The 27,692-nt window shown below is 50.1% G+C and overlaps 1 protein-coding gene across 3 annotated transcripts; it reads right to left on the reverse strand.

The window, feature by feature from the left end:
* On the reverse strand, positions 1–27,542 carry CABP1 (calcium binding protein 1). 3 transcript variants are annotated; one of them, XM_065646501.1, is made up of 7 exons: positions 13,049–13,093; positions 8,233–8,409; positions 4,553–4,583; positions 3,765–3,908; positions 2,397–2,506; positions 1,846–1,993; positions 1–78 (listed from the first exon to the last, which is right to left on the reverse strand). In XM_065646501.1, the coding sequence occupies exons 1-7, from the start codon at positions 13,091–13,093 to the stop codon at positions 53–55; spliced, it is 681 nt and encodes a 226-aa protein (XP_065502573.1). In that variant the 3' UTR covers positions 1–52. The 3 variants fall into 3 exon arrangements, with proteins under 3 accessions (XP_065502573.1, XP_065502572.1, XP_065502574.1); XM_065646500.1 differs by lacking the exons at positions 8,233–8,409; positions 13,049–13,093 and adding an exon at positions 26,949–27,542; XM_065646502.1 differs by lacking the exon at positions 8,233–8,409.
* Positions 27,543–27,692: the final 150 nt, after the last annotated feature.

Below are 27,692 nucleotides of genomic sequence, written 5' to 3' on the forward strand. Positions count from 1 at the left end.
TCCTCCTCTGCCCTCTCTAAGGTGCTGATTCTTTTTTAGCTGAGAATTGTCTTCAACGGGACATCATGCGGACAAACTCTGCAACGAACGAGAAAAGACAGCCCTGAAGGAGAAGGCACCCGTGGTCCCCAGCCCAGCTTTCACCCCTGGGGACAGCAGGCCAGAGTCAAACCAAGAGTCCCCGTGCTCTGTGCAGGGCCCTGGAGAGCTCACACAAAACGGGCTTTCATCCATGCGTTAGACAGTGAAATGATCCTGCTAGCAGCTCAGCTCATTGCCTCGGACTCCTTCCCAGCCAGTGCACAGTCCAGTTTGCACAAGCAAGTCCTGTGGGACACTATGGCAAGTGTTGTCTCTCTTTACTGTAACTTCAGGGAACCTTGATTTACAGTCTTGGGAACACACTTTGATTTCTTAGTAGGTTTGCCACTTCACAGAGACACCAGTACGGGAAACCACTAGTGTTTTGGTAGGTACCAGCATTTTTGTAGAGAGAAGTTTATTTTGATGGACTTCTTGTTTTTAAAGATACAGTTTATCTGTAAGGATACCCTGGATCTATTTCTTCACCACCCTGCAGCTCGTGAAGTCAATTACAATTGTTCAAATTGAGTGTAAATGCCATCAAATATAAATGTGTTTTCATTCTGCACTTGAATTGCCAAGGAACTAATAACTCTGCAAAGAGCAGGGCAGTGGAAATTACCCCGTTGACTTCTCCTTTTCCATTGATGGAGCTGTCATTTGACAACTAGAGCAGCAGCTCACACAGAAAATGATACCGGAATAGAACCTCATGTATTTTAGCTGTCTAACATAATTTAGCTGTGGGAAACAAGGAGAGCTACTGTCATGTAATTAGCCAGTGCATTACAACAACTGCAGCTACCAGATACTTTCTAGGGAGACACTTCAAGTTTTCTAACATTTTCAAAGCCCTCAGAAGCTTCAGTAATCCTGAGGACTGAGACTCATCATTTAGGGGACCCAGGAATGCCTCCAAGCCAAAAAAAATACGTCAATTTAATTTTAATTCTGTAGTTTCTGTGTGTCACCCTTGCTGAACAGGGACATCTGGATCATCACTAGATATACAAGCAGCCTGCCATGCTCTCACACTGTCTAGCTCTTATATCTGCTTAGCTGTCCGATATCAACTGTCTCCCTTGTCAGAAACCCTGAACTCTATTAATATTGCTCCTGCCATAGCTAATGGCTAGGTTAGCAGCCTAATCACTCTTATTTTTCCAAGTCCTTCTAGCATGAAAAGTGGGAGAAGAAATGAATTATCTCACTTAACGTGACACTTCCAGATCAGATATCTGCAGTCCTGGTGAGCACATCTGGCATGTGACCATCTTCTGGCATAAAGGCACAGAAACAAGTTCTCTACAAACTGAGATAACAAGGTGACTCAGAGGAAATGGAAGGTGCAGTGCATTCTCCAAAGCAATCCAGCTTCCTCACAGTTCTTGCAATAGATTTAATAGAAAGCAAAATGCCCCACAAAAAGAAGGCTGGCACAGTATGTGTGCACCAGAATCTGCTTCCCTGTGACAGGGCACATCTCTTACTATTCTAGAGCTAGGGAGACCCAACTGAAATGGAGATGCAGCAAGAGATGATACACAATTGAACACTTCAGCTGGGGAATTTCCTGAGTGGGCGAACGTTCTCCTTTTTCCTCAGCTGACTAGGAAAAAAACCCATGTCGTCTTTGCTTTTTTCTCCATACTTCCAATACCTGGGCCCTGAGCATGCAAATCTTCCCTTTCACTTGGCCTCTGAGCGGAAACTCTGACTCTCACCAGAGCAGATGGACAGGGAGCGTTCATCCCTTCTCACCTTCAAAATCAACACGCCCATCTCCATTCAGATCCACGTCCCGGATGATCTCTTCGATGTCCCGATGGCCCACCTGCTGCCCCAGAAGCTTCTTCATGGCTTCCCGCAGCTCACTGGTGCTGATCTCCCCATCGCCATTGGTGTCAAACTGCAAGCACATTAAAAATACCAGCAGGGGAAATACAGTGAATGGAAATGGATGTTGCTCTGGGTTGGATTTTGTGTTGTACTGCTCCTGAGTGCTGTGTTTTTCCTGCATTCCTTTTGTGTCCCTCCTTTTCCTCCTTTGGGTGCCTTTTGGATCCAGTCTGGCTTTTGTCCTCAGAAACCCCTTGTAACTGCTGTGTCTGCACCAGCTTCCCTCTTTCTAGCCTTGAGGGTTCCCTTATCTTAAGGACTTTCTCTGCTCCTCCCTTGTTTCATGCCTGGCTCTTTCTCTGCCTTCCACTGTGCTGCTCTCTCCTCCTCCTCCTCTCTCTTCCCCAGTGGGTCTTCTCTCTCCCCTGTCTCCTGCTCACCTCTCTGGGGGGCACGCAGCAGGGAGCACTCACCTCTCGGAAGGCATCGCGGAGCTCTTTTACACCAATCATGTCTGCGGTTTCTGCCAACAGCTTTGGTCCCATCAGCTCAACAAAATCTTCAAAATCCACATGGCCACCGACTTGGGACAAGACGAAAGATAATGTGTAAGAATTCCATACATTAGCCAGGCCCAGCACTCACTTTGCACTTCTGTGTGCCCCACAGAGGGCTTGGTTCTCCAGGAAGCAAAGCACAGAAGGCACAGAGCAGTGGAAGGAAAAACAGAAGCAGTTTTACACTGGTTTTGTGCTTTCTGGACTGCGGGCTAGGCATAAAGAGCACAAGCTATTCCATTCTAGGCTGCTATGGACTGTCACATCCTTATGGCATCACGTACCAGGTATTAGAGGCTTGATGACTCCAGAGCTTACGGCAACCCTCTGCTGCGCCTGTGCCAAAGGGTAAGGCAAGGGCACAGCATGATGTTCCTGCGTGGCCTGGGCAGTGCCCTGCAGCAGTGGCGGAGTCCTGCTCCATTAGCTAACGTATGTCCAACTGTTTGTTCATCATTTTAGCTCTTTTTCCTTTTTTATCCCCTATCTGAAAGCTGGCAATAACACTCTCAAATTCCTAAGCACTTGTGTGCCATGTTTATCAGCTGATTTTGTGTGTGACTGGTTGTGTAGGTCACAACTGTTTTCCTCCCCTTGACCAAGTAATTTGTCCCTTTTACATGATCATGTGTCAGAAATAACATGCACTAATTATCCTCTTTCCCACCTGGCTGAGGGTAACACCCAGCACTGCCAGAGACAAGAGAGACGAATGATGGTGAAAGACAAGTGGCACAAACACAGTTACAGTGAATGGGACACATTTGTCACATTTTCCCGTGACTTCAGCAGATGCCCCGTCTGGCAGCGCAGCTCACTGGCAGCCCATCCCCAGGCACACAGCACATCCACGAACACTCGCTGCAGGGTGAACAGCCCATCCATCACCATTCTGACCAAAGCACCTCCATCTTCCCAGGCTCTTTCTTCAGTCTGACACCATCCGATATCAGCTTCAATATGACAACACCCACAACCCGTGCACCGATGCCTAACTGCCCACATCAAGGGCAGTTTTATACCTGACAGCACAAGCACAAAGGACAGCCCTTCCACATGCTGTCCCCACGCAGCACAGTCCACGCAGCCCCTCTGATAAGCAAGAAACAAAGGCATCAAATGCTTAGGGACCACAAACAAACAGGACAGATGAGCAAAAATGAGAACAAAAAATAGAGGGAGGAAAAATCCAAAGGAAAAGAGACAGAGCAGACAGAGAGAGCCAAGGTAGCGGTGCAGGGCACAGCAGCAGCAGGGAGGCACAGCTTGGTGGTCATTACTCACGGTTCATGTTGATCTGCTGGGAGAGCTCTATTAGCTCCATCTCAGTGGGCATGTAGCCCATGGTTCGCATGCAGTTCCCCAGGTCCCTGCAGTTAATAAACCCATCCTTGTCTTTATCAAACTCCTTAAAGGCTTCTCTTAATTCTGTGGGAGTGGATCCAAAAAAGAACAATATTGTCAGTGACAGCTTGAAATACCTTTTCCAAGAAACCTCCCCAGAATCAGCAGCACTTTATGAGGCCACACTCAGATTCTCCCAGCACATCTCCCTGCAATGACTGAAGCGATGTTAAGCTCTTCTAGCAGCAGCACTGCTGACCCATTCCTTACAGGAAAGCTTGCTTGGACTGCAAGTGCCGCCAAACTGCACTCCCTACAGAAACTGAAGCAGTAAGTTTTCCCAGCTTTTACCCCTGCACTATATTATATAGGATTCACTGTAAGGATTAGCAGGTCTAACAGCTTCCCTGGAGCCATACTGTTGTATCATGCTCTACGACACCTCTGCGGGAGCTGGGGTGGACAGCAGTTCCCTGACAGCTAATGTCTCATTACTTACCCTCCCACTCTGAAGAAGCTGGAATGGGTGCAAATTCCTTCACAGCCAGCACTACTGCAGTTTTACATATTATTTATTTTTGCTGAGGTTGCCAGGAATTATTCCAGTAATCGTCTCCCCTGATTTACCCCAAATTATTTTACCCCATGGGGCCCAACCTGGAAGGGCCAGCCAGTAGGTTTTCACTGGGCAGGGAGAAAGGTGACACAGAAGGAGTGACAAACTTTACCTTCGATTTCTTCTGGACGCAGTTCTCTATCCTGCAAAAAGAGAACATGATATGTTCAAGCTTGCCACAAACATAATTTCAGAATAGCACTTGTTCGTGCAAACAGTTCTGGGACAGGCCAGAAAGTGAGAGAAGAAACAAGAAGGTGATGACATGTTTAATACCATCTACCTAGCAAGGGTTCCCAGCTCTCCTCCCCAGCGGGAGGCACGTCAGCCTGCACGCTCCCCTGTGGAAGCCCCTCTCCACCTCATCTGCTGGACAGGGCGATGACAGGTGCTCTCATTAGAAGAGACCTGGGCCAGCACAGCCATATGGGTGTTCTCCCCACCTGATGGTACCTTCATGAAGCTCCTACATCATCTTCCATCACCAAGTCTTGGGGCAGAGACCGGCCCTGCAGCAGTTCCCATCTCCTCTAGAGCTCTGAATGTATTTCCTACCGCAGGTCCCGCTGAAACAGCCAGATCAAACCAGCTGGAAGCAGCCCCTGTAACCAGCAGGTCTGCACCAGCATCTGCTTGGATTGCTGCTTGATCCCTGTCCTTCTGGCAGGACAGGGACAGCCACGAGCTCTCCTACAGCCAACACCCCAGTGCCCTTTCCTGTAGTGAGCCCCCACAAAAAGGTAGGAAATTCCCCCTTCCCCCCAGCCTCAACTCCCTGTACAAGCATTTTGAAACCAGGCATGAAGGCAGATAGACAACATATACATCATCAAGGTCATCTACAAACAAAACAGGAGAAGGATTCACCATGTTCGGGAAACACTGCAACTTCAAACATCCAATCTGAATTTCTTGGAAGAAGGGGAAGGATATACAAGAGCATAGGAAAATTCCAACACTGCACCAGGAAGAAGAGATGAGCATGGAAATGCACTGCTTTCTGCTCTGAATGCCCTTTCTAATTCCTCTCATGGCTCCCAGGCAAATCCAAAACATCTGAGAATTTGGAAACACAGAAACACGATCTCTTTCGTCGTCTCATTCTCGGCTTTTCCCCTCAACTGTGGGGAGTTTCTCCTTGCCTTCCAGGTGTCCTCCAGCCTCACCACATGTCCCTGGAGACGGTGCCCTTGATCAGTTTGAGAAGGATGATCCTTTGCTATTTAACCACAGGCTCCTCTGGAAGCTCTAATAGCGGCTGCTCAGAGCGCACAGCAAACTAGGACACACACTGGTTTACGTCTGTGCAAAAGTGGGCTGTGCCAGAGCAATGACCAGCTTGCCACTCATAACCTTCCCAGAGGCATCTCTGTGCTGGATGGAACTGTCGGAGCGCGCTGGCTCTGCCGTTTCATCCTTCACAGACCTGGTATTTTCAAACATGTCATCCCATTTGTTCTGCTTTCATCAACACCAAGTAATAAAACAATTCGAACGCCTTCAACCGGATGCAGGAGGCGTTATTGCCCTCCTGCCTTAGATAAAACAGCAGATGGAAACCACCCGTGATCGGTACCAACACCTTGTGCACCCCATTCCAGAGTTCGCAAACATTAATCCCCGGGCATACGCCGTGTGCCAACAGCAGCAGATCAGAGGTTTGATTACCACCGCCACGGTGCAAAGGGCACCATGACTCACCCGCGGTAACCACCGTCTTGCGAGAGCGGCTGGGGTAGGACCCCAGCCTTCCTCCAGCACGGCCATTACAGGACCCTCCTCCTCCTCCTCACTCAGCTGAAGACCTCGCTGTAACCAACATGACTGACGCATGTCAGAAATGAGGGCTTCAGCACCGGCTCTGATTTTGCCCACCAAGGCATTCGCGTTTGCAGGTCTCTGAGCAAATCTTTGCACATGCAGATTCTACCATCAGAGAGCCACAGACTGCGAATGCAAAAGGAGGGGGAGGGTTTATGTCCCTCTGAAAATCTGACTCAAGAGATAACTGACATCATGAAGAGATTTTCTGTTTTAAATTTGAAAGAAGATCCCCTAAAATGATAAAGGAGGAAAATTTCTTGGGAAGAAATAGGCTGAATCACTCTAAAGCTTTTGGAGAACATATGGAAAGAGGAATAGAACTGTTCAGAGTTTAGATCCTAGATATGAGCAGAGGCGACCCTCAGAGAGTCCATTATACATAATGGTCTTACCCTCATTTATTTCTGTTCTATGCACAATAAATCCTGTTGGTCAAAAGCGTAAGTAAAGCTGTTTATCAGATGCACTTTATTCTACATCAGGGTAGTTAGAGACGTCACTAATCCTGTTTTGGATTTGGTATTTGGTATTTGGTACAGTGAGTTTCCAGGGCCTCAGCAGGATGGATACCGGTCCAGCTGTGAGCCCCCCCTGGGGAGCTGGACCCACCTCCTGCGTTGGGCAGCTCTGTGCACGTGTGCTTGTGTGACAGTATTACAGTTTGTGTTTTAGTGAACTGGCCCAAGGAATTTGTGATCACTTAGTGGCTGAAGGTTAGGAAAAACAAAAGCTATTTGATCAATAACAACAAATAATGACTCTCTTATTGGGTTGTTGGTTGAAGAAGAGGTTTCAGAGATGAAGATCTAGGTGTCTCCTACAGCTGTAGATGACCATCTTAACACAGGAGTAAGACAGAGATTTCTTACAGGGGCAACAAAGCTCTGACTCTCAGGTGATTGGGGTGAGCTTTGTTTCACCGGAACATGGAACGCACTGAGTGAATATCTGACAATGCACATATTCACCCATATGTATCCATAAAAAGTTGTGTTAATAATATGTTTGTGTACGTCTTTAAATTCATGTTATTGTAGGAATCAAATGTTTATGTGCAAAAATATGTTTTACTTCTTCTAAAAATACAATACTGGGGTGCTTATTTCTGTATATTTAACATGTCCAGGTGTGTACACTTCAATTTACAGACAAATACATATTTTATTTTTTTGTATGTAAATGCATACATTAGATGCATATGAACACATAGCTACAAACAGGTGTGACTGGGGATGGATGGATGTAGTTTTGCTACTTGTCTGTGTGTGCATGGGTAACAGCATTTGGTAGTCTGGCACTATTTGCAAATATCAGGATAGACTGATGTTCTTCGGTTTATTTGGCTGGGATGGCTGCAGTGTCAGGCCGTGTATGATAGTGTATAAGAGGTTGTATTTGGGTGTCTGTGAGGAGGCAAACACACGCCTCTCTCTGCTGGTACTCATGGGCTCACTGTGAGCTGATAGGAACAGTATCAAATATGAGCATCTCTATGGGACAGCTTATTCCCAATACTGATACCCTGATTTGCATTTAAGCGGCTATTTAGGCCTTAAATGCTAATCTGAGCCTCTGGGACTGAGATGTGGATGTGTTGCTGGAGTAACAACTTTGAACACTTGGACTCCTGAGTCCATATGATCATGTTAAGTCCTGAAGTCATAAGTCCTTCTCCTGAGTCCATATGATTATGCCTACTTGACCGTAGGCTTGGCTCTACCTTCCATAGCTGCATTTTTAGAATCCTCCTTTCTTGGTGTTTAGGCATGGGGATACCTCTGCACATCCTTTGGGTCAGATATTTGCCTGTGATTGTATTTGCGCTCGGAGCTGGAGCCGGGATGCTCGAGACCCAGGGCTGGGGTTGCAGAGCTCCACGCAGACGGAGCGCGCGGGCAGCCCTGCATCCCTGGCTCGCATCCACGCGGCTTTGTGCGTGTCTTGCCCGGCTGGGTGTGACTTACGTACAGGCAGCCTGTTTTCTGCGAAGCCCTTCCTCAGGAAGATGCATGCTGGCCCCAGCAGGTTGTGCATGACGGCGCAGTTCTGGGCCAGCACCATGAGCGGGCCCTGGTACTCGCAAGCCGACGACCCCTCTTCGCTCGTCTGGACAGCCTTATAGCACGTCTTCTCGTCATGACGGATCTTCCCAGCCAACCAGCAGCAAGCAAACAACACAACAGAGGATGTTACCTCCCCGTCTCGCCCAGCCGTTCCTCTGAAGTTTTACTGAACCGCCTCGCAGAGACATTATTGCTAAATCTCCTTCATCTGGTCCACGATGTGTCCCCCCCACCAGTCTATTAGGATTTGTACAGAAGCAGTAAGTCCAGGAGTTCACTTTCAAAAGCTGATAGAAGTACAACCAACCAGGAGAATTTTGCTTTGAAACGACATCAAACTCTCAGCACTGCTCACACCTACCCAGACACAGCCCAAAGGAACACGCTGCCACTACCAGCCCCAGGGTTAACGATCCCTCGAATGAGCTGCAAAGGGCCAGCACAGCCCCGCAGCCAGTGCCAGCCCGGGCCCAGAGCGCTGCTGCTGGCAGAGCCGCCTCGGCCAGGGCATCCCCGGGGACCGGGCAGCGCCTGCACGCAGACCTTGCGTAAGGCTCCGTGTTACATTCCAGCGACACAGCATCACACACCTTATAATGTTATTAGAAGGCCGTTTGCAGCATCAGGTGGCTCTGCCAACTGCCAGCTCACACTCCCTGTGCCAGTTCTAATTAGTGACATCCTCAGGGTCTCAGGCAGTCACTGCACTGGCCTCTGCTAATCACCAACAGCCCCAAAGTGGAGATCGGGCACGGGCACAACATTTTTGTCTGTTTGCATTTGCACATTTTCCCAAGTGCACATGTCCTGCTAAGCTGGGGCTCCAGAAGAGAATCCAGCACTGGATTTTATAAGGAGGCACTGCTTTCCTTTTATAGAAATGCATTTTCCTGGCTCTGCAAAAAACCTCTTATCCTGATATTCCCATGCAGCTATAAAAAGCCAGCACAACCCACAGGACCCTTGGTTTTATAGAATAAACATTAATCATACATCAGATTCCTCTTCAGGAATGATTCTACTTTTACAGCCAGTGTTCCCAGGGGTGATCAGAGCAGCTCTGTCAATTGTCATTGTCTCTATTAACCCTTTCCTTAAAGCCTGAGGTGCTTTTTCAGGCTAAAAGACTAGATACACACACATGCCTCATTCACACTTGTCCGAGTCTATTATATCTACTTGCTGTGTCTGCCACATGCTATTATATTGCACACATGGTTTGTAGTTCGCATTTTTGTACACAGTCTTACACCAATCTGCTCATGTATAATGTCATGCGAATATCAAGAATCAAAACAAAAACAACTCAAAAAGTAAGCCATGGAGAAAGAAAATGATGCAGCAGAAAAGCATTTTCGTTGCAGTCACGGATGAGGAAGAAATCTGCCTCTGATTAAATCTGACACATAGGACACTTGTCCTTAAAAACCTGAAAGATGAGCATCCGTCCACAAATGGCATATTACTAGCTCAGCTAAATGTCAAGACATCTGTGTTGAACTGCACAGCTTCGTGATATCAGTGCAATGTATTTTCAAAATTATCAGCTTTATTTCCTGGCACATTTTTTAGTTTAATACATCAAATAATATGAATCACTTAAAATAGCCCACATCACTTCTGTGTTTAATTCCAGTGAAGCCACATGAAAGATTGAAGGCTCCACAACCCCTAATCCTTGTTTGCCAACCCTTCCAGTCAACTGAGTTTATTACCAACCCACAGAGCAGCACCACAGAATGGTCACCCCATCATTTTCCTGTGTGGCCAGAGATTGCCAGTTTGATGAAACCGTTGCCAAGAGCCACCAAAGGTCCTGACCAGACGACCTGACGCAGTGCCAGGACAAGGCGCACGGCTTAGCAAGACCCCGGCAGGGGATCCCTGCCCAGCTCTGCCGCTGCAGGAAGGATTCATGGCAGTCGATGTTCCCTCCGCCAGCAGCCCCCCAGGTTTCTCCTGCAACTATCTCTACAAGTTCCCTCCACCATGTTCCTCCTACATCCCAACAGAGCTGGGAAGGGAGCTGTGACATGGGTATGGGGCAAAGCACCGCCAGCCACCCATTACAGGGCAAAACAGCAGCGTGCACGACAAGGAAGATGCCACGCCAGGACTGGGGAGCTCAGGCTTTCCCTCTCCCTTCCCTGAGCACAGGACCACTGCTCCTCCTGGCTCAATCCTGCCCGTGGCTGGGTCAGACCAGCAGAGCGTGGAGAGGGAAGAGACCGGGCTGATGTAGAGATGGCCGTAGGGATGGTGAAGGGTGGCAAAGCGAGGGACCTGGATGCTGAAGCTTTCTCCTTTTTACACAGCACAAGCACAACAGGATTCAGCTCATTTTCGTGCCTGTGTGTCAGGAGGACTTTGCAGAGCAGCAAGCCCAGAGGGACAGGCAGCCCGGCTGGCGCTGGGATCACCACGGGGACACTGTGACGGGGAAGTGAAGCTGCCAACAACAGACGTGGAGACAAAGCCTGAGCATTGCCACCAAACCAGGCAAGGCACCCCATGTCAGCTGGTCCCAGACCAAGCCAGCCACTGCCTGGGAGTGACTCCCAAATTTTGGGTTGAAATCATGTATTCAAGAGATCTGTCTGTCACCCAAGAGCAGCTTTGACACAGGCTGTCTACAGTCCCTCCTCTTTACGGTTTCAGCAAAATGAGTTTGCCCAAGGTAAAATCTGAGAAAAAAGACAGGGATCATAAAACAGCCAAGTGAAGCTGTGCAATGTTAAGACTGATCTGCAAAGTCTCCACTATAATCTTGTGTGTCACCACCAAAAGAAAGGCAGAGCCCCAGGATCTGTCAAGATGAGGGTCTGAGGCCTCAACTCATAGCTAGCTGGAGCAACATCTGAGAAACTCTCTAATTCAGCTTTGCAACTTTCTCTCTTTAGTACTGCCATCCCAGGCCTTATAACTAGGCACAAAGTGCATTATTTGAAGCAGCTTTTAGGAATGAAAGCATAAATTACCTAAAAGACTGGTGACACAGAGCTTTTAAGTTCTTGAACCCATTTTGATTCAAGCAGCCTGGCCGCACGTCAGACTTTAATTGCAATCGCCTTGATGACGTTAAGCACAGCTGCAGCCAACTCCTTTTACTGCAAGTTAGAGGCGACCTACAAGCAATCAAGTTGTTTTTTCATATGTGCAACATTTGGGTAAACCTCAACTGCTTCTGCCTTTCCTTAAAGGTCACCCTGACCTAGGGACTGCTCTCAGCACTGCCCAACTGCTTGGTGATGAATTCCCTCCCCGTGTATCCCAGCTCCCCTGCAGCAGCACTGTGCCATTACTGGCTTTGCTCACAGCAGCCAAGATAACAAGAAAACTGTGTTTCTACACAGAAAAGGCAAATCTCGGCCCAGAAGAAACTGCCTGCTAGGGAGGTCCTCTCCCCAACAGCTCCCTTCCAGAAGAGCTTTCCTGGGTGGAGCATCCTGATGGCATTTCACTGTTGGCAAGGTCTCCACAGAGGTAGCTCCTTATTGCAATACTGGATGCTTAGCATAACTTTTTCATTTATGAGGAGTGAATTGCATAGCTTTTTGCTGAGTTACTAGATTTGCAGCAATGCTAAGTGAGAACCGTGCGGCTGACAGGTACACGGTGCTGCAAGGCCTTCCTCAGCCAAACAAGGAGTATTTCTGGGGCACATCATCCCCATTTCAATCTAGTTCCTAACAGCAGCATTGTTCCCGAATCTAATTCCTCCTGGGATCACTGTAAAACCTCAGCACTGAGCATGCTGTGGGTTGAAGCCTAACAGATACACGTGGCAGCTCGCAGATGAAGTCCAGCTGGGCCCAAGCATGTAGACACATGGGCCGTGCTGACGTGCAACATGATGCATGAACACACAGCCAGGGCCCAGCGTGGTCGCTCACAAACAGAGGCATGGACAAACAGCTCACAGAGAAAAACATGCTTCTGTACCCAAACACAGATGGACAAAACCAGATATGTGCATACACAAGGATGGATATACATAAAAACGCACACATGCCTACATACAGACTGATGTGAGGACATCCACTGGCAGGTATACAGGCGCACAGCGCCATACGAGCGGGGATATATGTGTGACACACACAAATCCCCCCCCTGTACACTCACAACAAGCATTGCACGCCTGCTCACACACCTTGGGATGTGCATGTAGGGACATAAACAGCCAAGGACACACACATACTTCAGATGGGTTCATGAGGTGTGCATATTCTTACACACCAACAGGAATATGTACAGACACACGTGTTCACATGTACAGGAATATACGTCCCTACAGAAACAACACACATGACTAGACTCATGCAGACACTTCTCGACTGAAGCACATGCGCGCACACACACAAACTCACACACGTACAGTAAGATGCTCATACAAAAAATGTGTGCCGGCATACTGTGCACATCGAAAAGCACAGCCTTGCATGTACCCAGAGGACAGCTGCACACACACGCGCTGCAGGACACAAGCCTACCCGTGTGCGTGCGTGCACACACGTTTATTTACACACATGCTGTGGCACCCAGCATCCCGGGCTCTAACGGCTGCACTCGCATGAGCAGCTCTTACAAAAAAAGGCTGGTGAAGAGAGCTGAACCCTTCGTATACCTCTCTGCGTCTCTCCCACCTCCCGTTCCCATCTGCCCACGACGTCACCCATCCCAAGAAGCAGGGCTGGAAATGTACTTTGATTCAGGGAACATACCTTTTTTGAGAGGTTTCTCAGTGGAGACTTCACACAGTTGCCCATAATATGTTGAGTCTGCCTTTCCGGTGGACTTGGTTATAAAGGAACCGAAGCAATTGATCCCATTAAAGGTATTCCTTGGGAGCAAAGCAAGAAAGGCAGCGCCAGGCAAATCCAAACAGCTACTGGCTGCTGGGGCTTCCCTCTTCAGGGAGCTTTTTCTCTCTCTGCCTCTCTCTCTCCGTGCTTTTACTTTATGTTCACTTTCTTGAAGAGATGAAGCAGGAAGGAGAGGGAGGGGAGAGAAACAGACAGAAAGAGAGGGAGAGAGAGAGGGAGAGAGAGTGAGAAGGGGGGAGAGAGGGAGGCGGCTGTATAATCTACATCAGATTAATGTTCAAATCCCTCCCACCCCCCTCAATCTGCAGGCAAGATTGTTTCACTCATGGGAGAGGGCTGATTCAGGGAGAATTAAAACGGAGAGGCACCACAAGAAGTGATTTCAGTGATGAGTTCGGTGAATCCAGCTAGTTTGGGTGCACGCAGCCTCTGAACATCGCATCCCTGCCCACCCCCCTTCTAACTGCTTTCAGCTTTTCAATCACCGGTGAGCGAGGCTGGCCAGAAGGCAATCCACTTAGGGGCTTGGAGTGGAGTCCAGAGCTCGTTTCAGAGCAGAAATGGACCATTTATCTGGGTGGGACCTGTTTCAGCCTATAAATACCAGCAGACCTAGAAGTCCCTCATTCTTCTCCTGCCATGGTGGAAGCAAGCCTGGACGGAGCAGTCCAGGGACAAAACAACACTCTCAGCCCCAGGATAGTAAATTTTAACCACAAGGGAGAGACCTTGAGCCAGTCTTGCAGTCAGGTTTTTCCAGCTTTCTGCAAGAAGTCAACTGGTGGTTTACCTGCACGAGCCTGCCAAAGATGGGCTCACACCTGCATGCTAAATCGGAATGGCTCCAGCCTGCGTAACGTGAAGCAAAGAATTTGGACCACCAAAGTGGATCCATCCATTCCATTGTGAAGAAGCCAAGTCCTGGAACAAATAAGGGGCTCCTAAACCTAGAGCCTATTGTGTAATAGAATAATCTCTGAAAGAAAAGGGATGAGTCCCCAGTACATTGTCTTCCGATCTCAGGGTAAGCATAAGAGCATTCAGTCTGAAGAGAGATTTGAATTCATAAAAAACTCACCATCACACCCAGGCAACAGATCTGAACAGGATAGTGAATGCACCATTAGCTACGAAGCCACCATGGCTGCAGCTCCACAGTGATAAGAAGCCATGGCATGAAGAACTACCTCCTTCAAGCTGCGAAGGCTAAGGTGACACCGATCCTACACTCTGTCTATGCACAGTCTGGTTGGACACTCAGGTGTTCAAGTGAAAGATTTCACAACTTTCTTTGTGAGTGTGGCTCCAAACAAAATGCTCTACAAAGACCTAACCCATGGGCTGAGCACTTGCACCACTTGCTTTTTGTGCAGGAGCCAAGGACTCACTTTCCTGGCAGCTCTAGGGCTGCAGGACAGAGAAGGGTGAACTATCAATGTCACAACAAAGCAGGAACTTCTCTGCTTCCACCATGATGGTGCTGTGGCTGATTAGGTATGGTTGTAAGGTGAATCACAGAATCACAGAATCACAGAAAGTTAGGGATTGGAAGGGACCTCAAAAGATCATCTAGTCCAATCCCCCTGCCAGAGCAGGAACACCTAGGTGAGGTTACACAGGAAGGTGTCCAGGCGGGTTTTGAATGTCTCCAGAGAAAGAGACTCCACAACCTCCCTGGGCAGCCTGTTCCAGTGTTCCGTCACCCTCACTGAGAAGAAGTTTCTTCTCAAATTTAAGTGGAACCTCTTGTGTTCCAGCTTGAACCCATTACCCCTTGTCTTACTGTTGGTTGTCACTGAGAAGAGCCTGGCTCCATCCTCGTGACACCCACCCTTTATATATTTATAAACATTTATGAGGTCACCCCTCAGTCTCCTCGTCTCCAAACTGAAGAGCCCCAGCTCCCTCAGCCTTTCCTCATAAGGGAGATGCTCCACTCCTTTAATCATCTTCGTGGCCCTGCGCTGGACTCTCTCCAGCAGTTCCCTGTCCTTCTGGAACTGAGGGGCCCAGAACTGGACACAATATTCCAGATGAGGTCTCACCAGGGCAGAGTGGAGGGGCAGGAGAACCTCTCTCGACCTACTGACCACCCCCCTTCTAATCCACCCCAGGATGCCATTGGCCTTCTTGGCCACAAGGGCACAGTGCTGGCTCATGGTCATCCTGCTGTTCAACCAACAGTTGCTTTAGAGCTCAGAGGTTTCTTCCACCTAAGGAGATGAGTTTAGTAGTCCAACTGTGACAGGAGTCCACCGCTTCTCCAATTCCTGTCACAGCCAGAAGTGCATGGCCAAGCAGGATGGAGTTTCTTGCTCTTCCTTGTACTAAGCCCTTCTCAAGAGTGAAGGTAGTGGAACAGCCTCCTCTCAGATCCCCTTGATGTCCTCTTCACGGCATGGCCTGGGAAGGAGCTGCACAACGGTCCACAGGCCCTCCAAAGCAAGAAGGTGCAGCGGCAGACACCAGAAGACACCCCTTGTACCCAGGGCAGACCTGAGAGAGGGACAGAGGGGATGGGGAAGCTCTGGTCTGGAAGACCTCTAGAGCAGAGCCCACCCAAGGTGGGCCGGGAAGGTAAACTGTTCCTGAGCTGGGCCTGTCACCCGCTGTCACAGTTTGAAGACCTCTGAGCCAGCCACTCCTTGGGGGCTGTGCCTGGGCCTCGCAGCAGGGGACTTCGTGGGAAGATGCTGAAACTCCCAGCTCCTCTCAAGGCTGCCATCTTCAGCTTTGTTTCTCTTTCCCCTCTTAAAGTAGTTAATGGGAGGCTGATCTACCCTCAGTCAAAGTGCCAGTCATTAATAATGTCCCCTGTCAGCTGGAGCCATTCCCCAGGCTCCTTGTTTATTGACAAAGTGCTTGTCTCCCTTGAGCAGAAGCTGCCACACAGCGAGCGAGGCGCCTGGGCTCCCTCCCGAGACAAACGACTCCAATTCCAGAGCAGAGAGGAGAGAGAATCGCTTTCCCTGCTGCTAATGAGTCTCCCCCTGACGGGCAGCGTGGAGGCCAGGAATGCCCTGCGATTGAGACGTGTCCATCTCCCCCACATCGCCCCGGAGAGAGGGAGCAGAGCAAGGGAGTGAAGTGTCTCCTGCCAGGAGGATCCATCACAGCCCCCCGACTGCCACGGGACAGCTTTGGAAGACAGCCGCTGAGCGCCTCTTACAGGGCTTAAAAGCATCTCATCAAAACTTGAGATGGTCTCTCTTTAAATATTAGGTTGTACCAGAGCATCTGGAGCCAGCCGCCATGGCACGCTGCCGCGTTTGCCGGCTCTGCTGCTTTTCTTCCCTGCAGCTGCAGCTCTAGGAAATGTGCAGGGCAGCGTGAGAGGGCTCAGACCTGCTGCCAGGCTTGGCAGGGAGTTCCCCACACAGGAGGGGACGACGTGATGGGAGCCCAGCTGCACCAGGTTTGCAGCACAGCCACAGACCTTCAACTCTGCAAGAACTCTGGCAGAGCTGCAAGGGGCCCAAGAGTCGCGATCGTAAACAGTTTTCTTATCTCCTTATTTGCCCTGAATCTCCTAAGAGCAATTGGACAGCACGTCGCAATCTAGCAGACAGGCCCTGCTGACCTCTGAGGAGGAAAGCTGGGATCTCATTTCCATCACCATCACAGGCAGCTTCGAGACAGGCAGGACAGTGGAGTTGGCAGAAAGGTCATTAGAAGCTTAGGTCAGAAGGAAAGTATTTTCTCCCTTCCTCCAACTGAGGCTGCTGTAAGAGAACAGGATGCTGAGACTAAGTGTGTCAAAAACATTTGTGTGTAGGTGCTGATCTGTGGGTATGCCTATATCTGGGGTAGTCAGTGTGCGTGTGGGAGGGCTGCACATGCATGTATACTGGTTTTCCCACACTGTTCTTTGTGGCAATCACACTGTTCTTTTAAGGTCTGGGGCTCTGTTGTAAACTTTAAAAATCAGTAGGAACTTTGTGAAACACAAGCCTTGCCTATGTGCCTGCATCCCTTCCCCTCCTGAGGTCCAAGGTGGAGAGCAGAGACCTCAGTGGATGTAGTTTGGCACAGAGCGAGGTCTCAGCTCACGGGAAAGAAGCATTTGGCACATGAGCGCAGGGCAGGGAGGAGGCTGGGTGACTTGGCATTGAACAGGGAGTGATTTAGGTGGTTTTAATATGTCTGGATTCTTTAAAAAGCAACAGCGCTGAGCTTTGGGCAGGCACCATTGGCAGAAATGCTCATTCCATAGGAAAATGTTGGATCCCGCCATAGCTAATCACCTGGTATCTGCCAGACACTTCATCCAGTGGCAGCAAATATCCAACAGCCACAACAGAAAGAACGAAAGTCCATCCAAAACTTGGGTTTACTTATCAGACTGTAGCTTTGCTTTGTGAAAATTTCCAGTGGAAGTATGGATTTGTACAGGGGGACTGCTCAGGTGCCAGGCCTGTTTCAGTGCACCGTCTTTAACCTGCTGGCATATACAGCATATATATCTATATATATCAGATGATTGTTCTCAACACAACACAAACACTGCAACAGGGCAATGTCAGTAGGCAGGGAGTTAATCACTGAAGGGAGTACATAGTAAAGCAGGGAAAACTAATTCCTAGCATCTTTTCACTCAAGTCCATAGGTTTACCTAAGAGCCCATTGCATGCTTCAAAGATTTAGTATTTTAAAATACATCGCCTTATTTAATTTATCCTGACAGGATAAGAATTTTGGTCTATTTTTTTCCTACCACAGAGTGGAGAGTGCACATATTGATTGGTAGCTTTCAACTGCTCCCAACTACCCTTTAGCTGGTAGTTATAGATGTGTATTTTACAAGAAACAACCCAGCTCTGTTTACTGGATGACCTCACATGAGCCTTAGCATTTGGAATTGTTAACATCCTCCCACTGCCAGTGCTGTCGAGGGCCTCGTTTCAAAGCTCCTGACCGCTGGAACATGCACTGGCACTCCAAACTTCTGCGACTGGCTTCCCTCTCTTCTTCTGCACCAAGCTCTTTAGTGCTTTTGCTACACATCAAGTTGTGTCTTCTAACCTTGAATGAACCTTGGACGGTTCCATATTCCACTCATATTCCACCTCAAGGGGAGGCACCAGCAGGTATTGGCGGTTGCAGTCCAGATCCTCATCCAGGGGAGGAATATTTCTGCGGAGAGTTTGGGAACGAACTTTGCTGTCAGCTGTTCCAGGAAGAAAGTGTTGCTGACTCATGCTGTGCATAATATTCTCTTCCATTAGAGCAATTGGATCATATTCAATCACAAACAACAGAAAGGTTATTAAAAAGACCAAGGATATTTTCCATTCCTCTCAAGGCAACAAAGCCTGGACTGTCAACTTCTGTTTAGAACAGCTTTGTCTGTAATTAGCTAGCTTTATTCTGCGTTAGATGAAAAGTGATGGGAATGTGCCATCTCCTGACATCTTCCATGCAGATCTGGGCCACGTATTTTGCACCAGCCCCACTTCCGAGCCCCTGCGCAGGAGATGCATTGGCCAGAGCACACTGTCTTGTGGATATTTTCTGCTTTCAAGATCATCAATAGACTACAAAAAGACAAGTACAAACTCGACAGCCCAGAAGCTGCTGTCACAATTTGCCATGTATACACAGTAAAAAGATGGTTTAAAACAAAACTTACCTGCTCCCTTCCCTTTGCTCAGGGATATTATAATTGTGAATCATACTCTGTCTATCTGGGACTACTGCAAAAGAAGCTAGTTCTGCCCTGATTCTCTCGCCTCTTTCAAAGTAAAAGGGGCAAGGGGTCACTACTTGGCTGGCATGCTGAGGTGCTACAGAAAGCAGAGGCCTGGGAACCAAAACTAACGAAATGCTCCAAACCAACCCTGCAGCATTACATGGGATACACTACCACAAAACGGAGGTCTACCTCCCTTCTATTTTGAGTAAGGATCTGGCAGCACCTTTGGAAGGATCGAGCTCTGTATCCCAGTATGAGATCTCCAGATATATCTCAACACAGCTGGTTACAAACCACCTAAACCCTTTTTTGCGTCATTTCTGTAGAATGCAGGGGGGTTGCTGGCTGTTTTCTACTTCCTGCCCTCAGCCATTATGACATGATGCTTCACAACGTGACACGTTGCCTGTTTCCTTCCAAGAGCAGAGAATGCATTTAATCTGTGTGGGATGAAGCAATGCTATGTATTCTTTCCCAAAAATGGTTCCGAGGTGCAAAGTACTCCAGGGCAGGATGGGTGGAAGAAATATTAGGATATTGCTAATGACTTAATTCCTAGATGGTATTGAGTTCATGGGCTTATGCTGGTGGAGAAAGCTACTAAAAAACTGAATATGACCATGCAAGCTACAACAGCTCTTTGTCTTTATTTCTAAGCGGGTCATTCAATTGCAAACAAAGGATTACTCGAGTTCATGGGCACTGCTGTCGCTCTCCGAGGTCACAGGAATGTCGGAGGATTATTGAAAGGGAGCCCAAAGTTAGCTAGATGTCTCTTACCGGATGCACACCATATAGCTGCTTGTTGTTGGAAATCAATACCACTCATGGAGTCATCAGGGAAAAACAGTTACTGAAGCTGCAACGCTACACAGAACCACAGCTAATTCACCGGCAGCCCAGCCACCACCTCTGAAGCTAAACTCTTCCCCTGACACCTTGTTCAAACCCAGTATTGCATGAAACAAAAACCAAGGTGGTACAGGTTGATGGAATGCAGAGTGGACTAATTTAAACGATGATTAATTTATTATTGAAAGATTTTCTTCTCTCAAAAGATAAGCTGAATCTAACCAGAAGGTTTGTGTATTTCAGTGCATTAGATCATGCTGCTTTATATTTCATGAACAGAATATATAATGAATGTTCTTTTAGCTTGGTTTTATTTTGACATCTTTCTATATCCTTTTAAAACAGATATGTTTAAAAAGTAAATTGCTGACAAAGAGTAATGGTTGCTGCTAGACCCTCTGCAGGCAGGAAGCTTATCCATTGCCCCTCAGTGATTCTGTATGTCTGGCTCTCATCCCTCAAGCTTTTTACAAGCAATAAATGTGATAAATTTTTCTCCAAGCTGAGCAAAGGGTGAGCTGAGTGTATGTGCTCAAGTGGAACAATGTTTGTCTGTGTTTGTGTCCGTTCCATATAGAAAACACATGAGACATACCTTGGAAGGTATGGCGGGTGTCAGCAAGCAGGGTTGTACATGTACACTGATCAATTTTAAGCACAGGAATGCATACACATGTACAGAGATGACTGCATAGCCACAGAGAAGTCTTGGCAGAGGCTGCACGCGTACAGGCTGTGTGTATACAGACAAGAGTTTATTCGAAGGCTGTTGGGGTCGGGCTACATGCACGGACATGGGCTGTGCCAACACATGCCGGGATGGAAGCACAGCGGCCGTACCAGCCCCACACAGGTACCCGAACCCCTGTGAGTACGAGCCTGGCCATCAGCCAGATGCTCAGACCAGCTCTTGTCCACATCATGGGGACCGTGGGGCGCCCCCAGGTCTGACACACTCACTGGGCGGCCTGGGGACCGGGCAGAGGCCAAGCCCCAGCGGCACTGGCAGGCCCGGGGCGCTCAGGGCGCGCTGGGTCTAAGCCGAGCCCGGTCTGAGCCAAGCCGGGTCTGAGCCGAGCCCGGTCTGAGCCAAGCCGGGTCTGAGCCGAGCCTAGTCTGAGCCGAGCCGAGTCTGAGCCGAGCCCAGTCTGAGCCGAGCTGGGCCTGCCGGCCAGGTCTGAACTGAGCTGGGTCTGAACTGAGCCGGGTCTGAGCCGAGCCCGGTCTGAGCCAAGCCCGGTCTGAGCCGAGCCCGGTCTGAGCCGAGCCCGGTCTGAGCCGAGCCGGGTCTGAACTGAGCTGGGTCTGAACTGAGGCGGGTCTGAGCCGAGCCCGGTCTGAGCCGAGCCCGGTCTGAGCCGAGCCCGGTCTGAGCCGAGCCCGGTCTGAACTGAGCTGGGTCTGAACTGAGCCGGGTCTGAACTGAGGCGGGTCTGAGCCGAGCCCGGTCTGAGCCGAGCTGGGCCTGCCGGCCAGGTCTGAACTGAGCTGGGTCTGAACTGAGCCGGGTCTGAGCCGAGCCCGGTCTGAGCCAAGCCCGGTCTGAGCCGAGCCGGGCCTGCCGGCCGGGTCTCAACTGAGCCGGGTCTGAGCCGAGCCGGGTCTGAACTGAGCCGGGTCTGAGCCGAGCCGGGTCTGAACTGAGCCGGGTCTGAGCCGAGCCCGGTCTGAGCCGAGCCCGGTCTGAACTGAGCCGGGTCTGAGCCGAGCCGGGTCTGAGCCGAGCCGGGTCTGAGCCGAGCCGGGCAGGCTCCGCGGAAGCAGCCGAGGGGCCGCGCAGCGCGGCTCGCAGCAGGGGGCGCCCCGGGGCCACCGGGACAGGCTCGGGGCCGCGGGAGCTTCGGACGGAGCCGCTGCTGCCCCGGGGAGCCCCGCGGGAGGTTCCCCGCGCCCCGCGTTGGAGAGCAGCGCTGTGAGCGGCCGCCCGAGCGGCGAGCCCCGGGAGCCCCGGCGGGACCGGCGCGGCTGCAGCTCGGGGCGCACCGCCGGCTGCACGAGCGGCCTCTGCGTCCCGGGGACACCGATCCCTCTCTGCGCCCTTCGAGGACACTTTTGGGGCCGGAACACGCCTTCAGAGGTGCCGTAAAAAAAAAATAAATACAATAAAAGGAGAAAAAGCCGGGGGAGGATACGGTGTTTCTTTTTTGTCCCTCCCCACCTGTGCACACACACCCTGTAGCAGCAAGGTCAAGCTATGTAATGGGATCAGCATCACTGTGGCGGCTGGTCATTTTGAGGCAGAAGTCTGTTCACCCCAAGCGACTGTGCCGATTTAACATGGTAAATGAGTAGCTGTTGGAGACTGTCCTCAGCTGCCACCAGCCCCGACACGCCGCTGCTTCACGTGCCTTACAGCACAGTACGGCACTGCAATCCAGCACCTGCGGACCCAGACCTTTCACCTTCGCCAACACACAGCACTACACCAGAAGGTTTCTGTCGCTGGTGTCACTGCGCCAGCACAGCCCAACACCCTGCAGCCTCCCTCGCTAATACATGGGGGCACCTGAAAACTTCCATCACTGAGCCATTAGCCGCTCTCCCTCGGCTGGCAGAGCTCCAAGCATGGTCCTGATGCAGTGACTGCTCCTGGGCAAAAGTCCCGTTAGAATCAGCTGAATCCAAAGCCATTGGAGGGAACAAGGTCATCCTGCAAACGAGGACACCAGAAGGGTGAGAGGCTGGACAAGGTGATTTTTCCCTACCCACTCCCAGCTTGTTTAGAGGACACTGACACCTGCTTCACATACCGGCAACCCGGGGACACATCTTGGCCCAAAATGGGGCTGCTTCTGTCATCCCGGTTTGCTGTAAGGTCCATTGTGACCTGTTAAGATGAACTAAAACCCATGAGTAAAAGAAGATGGAGCAGGAGAAGAAAAGGAAAATGTTACAGGAAACACAGAAAGATTCCTCCCCTGTTTCAATTGTAATGTGAATGCTGGCATTAAAGCAGGAATGGAAGACAGTGCAGATAGGAGAGGTTTTTAACTCCCTGTACAAACAGAAATACAAAAGCCCCTTTGGCCACAGTGCTAACAGCAAAAGCCTGTAAATATTTAATGATTCCCTATGGCATTGTTTGACCCCTCTGATCCCCGTGCTACCAGAGGCAATTGACAGAAAACTGTTGGGGAATCACATTACTGAAAAATTTAACAGTCAGGCAGGGTGTGAAAGCTAAACGGCTCTGAAAACGGTCAGGTCTCACATGGTAGGATCGCTTGCAAATTAATATTGCATAGCAAAGGCCTGGAAAAAGCTCTTCTTAAAGGTGCGACCTAGGCCAGCACTGTGGCATGGGAGGAATGGAGCGACGAGACCCGGCGGGTTTCTGTGCCGCAGCACCCGCGCAGCGCTGTGCCGTGAGCTCTGTGCCAAGCTGCTGCTGCATCACCTGCTGCCACAAAACTGTTGCGTGGTGGTCCCTGCTGCCACCACACTGCTGTCCCAGTCTCTGTGCTGCTGTTGCCACTGTTGTCACATTAATAAACCGTGTTGTGCTGCCAGGCTGCCACCTCCCTGCCATCCCAGCTGCCGTGGGATCACTGGTCCTCTGCTGTTATGGACATGCGACTGCTCGATACCACACTGTTGCTAAACTGTGTCCTGTAGCCATGCTATAGGCACTATAAGACCGCCATGCTATACTGCTCTGCAGGGGCGATAGCATGCTCTTTTTTGCTCCACGACACCACTTCGCCACTTAAGACGCTCCAACACTATCCCACTACCAGGCCAAAATTTTATGAAACACCCTCCCCACACACCTTTTTCTCACCACTTTCCCACTTTGCTGTGCTATCACACAAGCATCCCTTGCCAGCTATGCCCGTGAATCACTGCACTGCTCTCACACCCCGCACCGAGCGCCTGCCGCTGCAGGGCCACTTTAAAACAGCGCTGCCCCACTGCCACATGCGTCTGTAACCAGCCCGTACTCACACTGCACTTGTCACCAGGTAAGTCGGTGGCGATGCCCTCCTGCTAACTCACAGCCGGGCTTCCAACAGCGAGGCACAGTGGGAGCATCTCACTCGCTGCCTTCTGGTACAATGGGACGGTGCTGTCAGATCAGCACAGCCCTTTGCTAATATCACACCAGAAGTAATCACTGCTGTATAAAATAGCTCCAGTCTGGAATATTGTATTACTACATCATTAGACTGCTAAACTCTTCTGTCAGGCTACAACACTACACAATTATCACACCCGTGCACTGCCAAACTCCTGCCGCATGGCACCAGTATCACATCTCTGTTCTGCCACGGGATTGCGTTACCACACCAGTGCTGTCAGTGCGGTGTTCTCCAGGTACTCGGTGCTGTGCGGCACTGCTGCTAACCCAGTGTAAACTCCACAGAGTGCTCTTCTGCAGCTGCCTCGCCGATCCAGTGTGCAAACATGTCATTACACTAAGATGACATCCTGGCTTATTCTAATACATCGCTACACTACCCTACATTTGTTAATTCGTGTGCCACTCAATCACAAAATGGTAAAATGCCCTAAAAGTGTATTATTGCTTTATTATATTAGAACATCACTGCACCAATATAGCGTGATCTTAATTAATAAAATATCACCGCATCCTGTATCCTGGCAGTATCTTAGCATTCTCCTGGAGTACACACCCACGGTGCACTATATTCCTGTGCTGGTTATATAAACACAGCACTTCTGCCTTCACTCTGTCTTTTTTTGTGCACAGCTACAAATCTGTCTCCCTCAGACACAACCCTGTAGTCCTGGGCTGCTCTTTTTTGCTATTACTGCAATAATGACATCCTCTGTGAAGTCATCCCTGCAATCTTTTCTGCATATCTGATTGTACCACTGTGGTGTCTGCATCTGTGGCCAGATCACTGCACCACCGGGGAACAACAGGGTGATCCACATCTGGGGATGGGGTGAGATGTACTGGTGCCAGTGGGGCACGGTGCTCTGCTGCTGCAGATATGCATCACTGTTCTCCTCTCCTCCTATGTACTGCAAAATTACTGTTTTAACTGTTTCACTGTGGGCTGTGTGGGCTGGAGATAAGTTCTTGTATCAAATAAATTGTCTGCTGAGCTGTTGCTCTCTTCTGATTACATTGTGGAGCAAACTGGTGTTACAGCACCTGCAGCCCTTCACTGCAATCCTGAACACTTCTGTACCTGTGACCCTGCCTCAGCCCAGGCTGCAGCTTGGGCTCCTGCAGGTTTAAGTCCTTGCCTGTCTTAAAACATTACTCACATTTTTACACAACGCTTAGCATTTGTTTCTTCACTCACAGAAACAAAATTTCCATCATCCAGTTCCATGACAGAATTTCCACAGTTCTTATCTTTGGGCCTTTATTCATCCTGGGATTTTGATATCACTACCAAAAAAATCTTCACATCTCTCTTCCTGTAACCAGCTCTTTGCATTTCCCACATTATAATTCCCCTTCTTGTATCCACAAATCCCCTGCACAGCCCTACTACATCCTACTCCTAAAAGCCAATCCTAAAATCTCCACTGGCTGGTCATTCTCTCATAGTTGCTTCAAACCAAGCAAATGAGAGATGAATACAGAGAGAAATGGGAATAAATAATATCATGCTCTAAAAGAAAGATGTTGGTGTTTGTTTATAAGCACTGGTGCAATGTACCCAGTGAAAGGACGAAAACTACAATTGTATGTGTCTCTTTTCTGTCAGGGGCATTGTTCAGCACCACAATTCAATTTTGCTAAGTTTACAGCTTTCAGAAGTGTCTTATGAGACTGGAAGGCAAGCAGCAGAGCAGGTAAAATAAAGATGCCATTTAGGTGAGGACTGAGTTTCAAATCGAAGAGGTTTCTGTGAGTGGGAGCCCTTGCATGGATCTGTTTGTATTTCTGACACTTTGGGGACATGCAGGTCCACAGGCTTAAAATCTGTTCTCAGATACATCTTCACTTTCCTCGAAACTACAGGTACAGCACAAGTCAGAGCTGAGCCATGGATTTCAAAGCCTGGTGCTGGAATATTGCTTTTTGTAACCTGGTGAGCACCAAGTTACTCACCAGGCCCTTCCTTATTGCTACTACAAAATTTTAATCTAGACTTCTGGCACACCGCTGGCACAGAGAGGGTAACACTCGCTCTGAGTTAAACTCAATCACAACATTCATAAATAACAGACTGTCAGTGAGGATGTAGAACTGCTGAGGAGAACAGATGTGGTTTGATTTTTCTCTGGAGAAGTCAAGTTGAACAGGAGACAACACTAGATTAAACAGATACAAGTCTATCATCTCCTTCCACCCAGTTACAAAAATTCTTCTTATTCTCTCCATAATCTTGATTTGAACGGGCACCCTAAAAAGCCTCTGAAACTCACTTAAAAAAAAAAAAAAAAAAAAAAAAGACCCAACAACAACAAGCCCCACAAATGATAATTCTGGTTTAATCGATCACTTCCAGAGCTGGAACTTAGCCGCCCAGGCTGCTGGCTTATACCTATAATCGTGCTTCTGGGAGATTGCAGTTACATTAATCTTCCTGGAGATTACATCTCCCAGTAACATCCCTAAATGGCTCTAAAAGAAAATTTCGAGCCAGTCTCCCTCTGCCTTTTCATTTTTAGAGGGTAGCCCTGTTGGGTAATTTCACTATCAGAAGCAGCTAAAAGCGACAGCTTTGTACCGAAAGAGCTTGCAAACACCGAAAGCATCTGTTCCATCCTAACATAGTGACTGGGAAGGCTCCGGAATTGGGTCAGGATTTTTTTTGTCGTCCTCCCCACTACCTTCTCCCGACAGCTTCTGCCATCAGAAATGATTCATACATATGCTGATTGTACAGAAATGTACCATAAGGAGATGTAAACAAATACAGCAAAGCAAGGCGGGGAGCCAGAGAGGTAGAATCTAATAAGTAAATACGTTTTAAAATCTGCTTCTCTCTCACCCTCAGCAGGCAGAGCCACAACTTCCCCCGGCGACAGAAAAAGCACCGGCACTTCCCCCGCCAGCACCACCGAGAGCGCCCGGCGGGGCGGGCGGGGGCTCCGACCCGCGCCCCCTCCCCGGCGCCGAGCCCTCCCCGGTACCGGCCCCGAGCGCCCCGGCGGTGCCGCAGCGCCGGGAGAAGTTGTGCAGGGCGGGCAGGCAGCAGTGCATCCACAGCCCGGGGCGCGGGGGCTCCGCAACCGGGAGCCGAAGGTCCGTGAGCGGGCAGGAGGAAGGGGCGCGGAGGGCGGGCAGGGACGGAAGGAGGGGGCGAAAGGCGCTTTGCCCCTTACCTGGCCGAAGACCGAGCTGAGCATGGGGTGCAGCTGGTGGAAGAGGGGGTCCGCTTCCACCGACCGATCGCTGCCGCTGGACTTGGTGGAGTACTTGCTGCTGGATTTGGACAGAGGTGAAGCGCCTTCCGAGAGCTTCAGGGACTCTCTGCTGGACATCCGCCTGTGACTGTAGAAAAAGTCCTCCTCTGCCTCCTCCCCATCCCTGTCTGAGAGCTGATGCTGGTCCTGGGGGTGACCGTGGCTGGCGTGCGGCGGGAGGTGGTGGTGCCTGGATGTCCGCACCGGTTCCTTGCCGCTGCCTCTCCTCGGACCTCCTTCCGCCGGCTCCGGCTGGCTCTCCCCCCATCCATGTGACAGCTTCCCCGCGCCCCTCGCTCCGTCCTCCCGGGCGCCCGGGTGGCAGAGCGGCCTGCGGGCACTGGGCTCCCCGGGGAGCGGCTCCTGGCTCTGCTCCCTCCCGGCCTGCCCGCCTTGTCCTTTGCCGTCCCGGGCGCGGCTGCCGCGGGGCTGTGCGCCCGCCGCCCTCCGGCTCCCCGCCGCCTTCAGCAGCGAAGTGCGGGACTCGCTCTTCGCCATGGAGGAGCCGCTCATCGCGGGGCCGCTAGAGCCGCATCGCCGGCCGGGCGGAGCGCTGCCGCTGCGGGCAGGGCTGCGGCGCGCCGCTCACGGCATGTCCTGCGGAGACCCGCTTAAATCCCGCACCGCGGCCCATGTGACAGCGCACACAAAGGCCGCGGAAGG

Source organism: Caloenas nicobarica, chromosome 16, assembly GCF_036013445.1.
Source record: "Caloenas nicobarica isolate bCalNic1 chromosome 16, bCalNic1.hap1, whole genome shotgun sequence".
In the NCBI taxonomy this organism is placed as follows: Eukaryota; Metazoa; Chordata; class Aves; order Columbiformes; family Columbidae; genus Caloenas; species Caloenas nicobarica.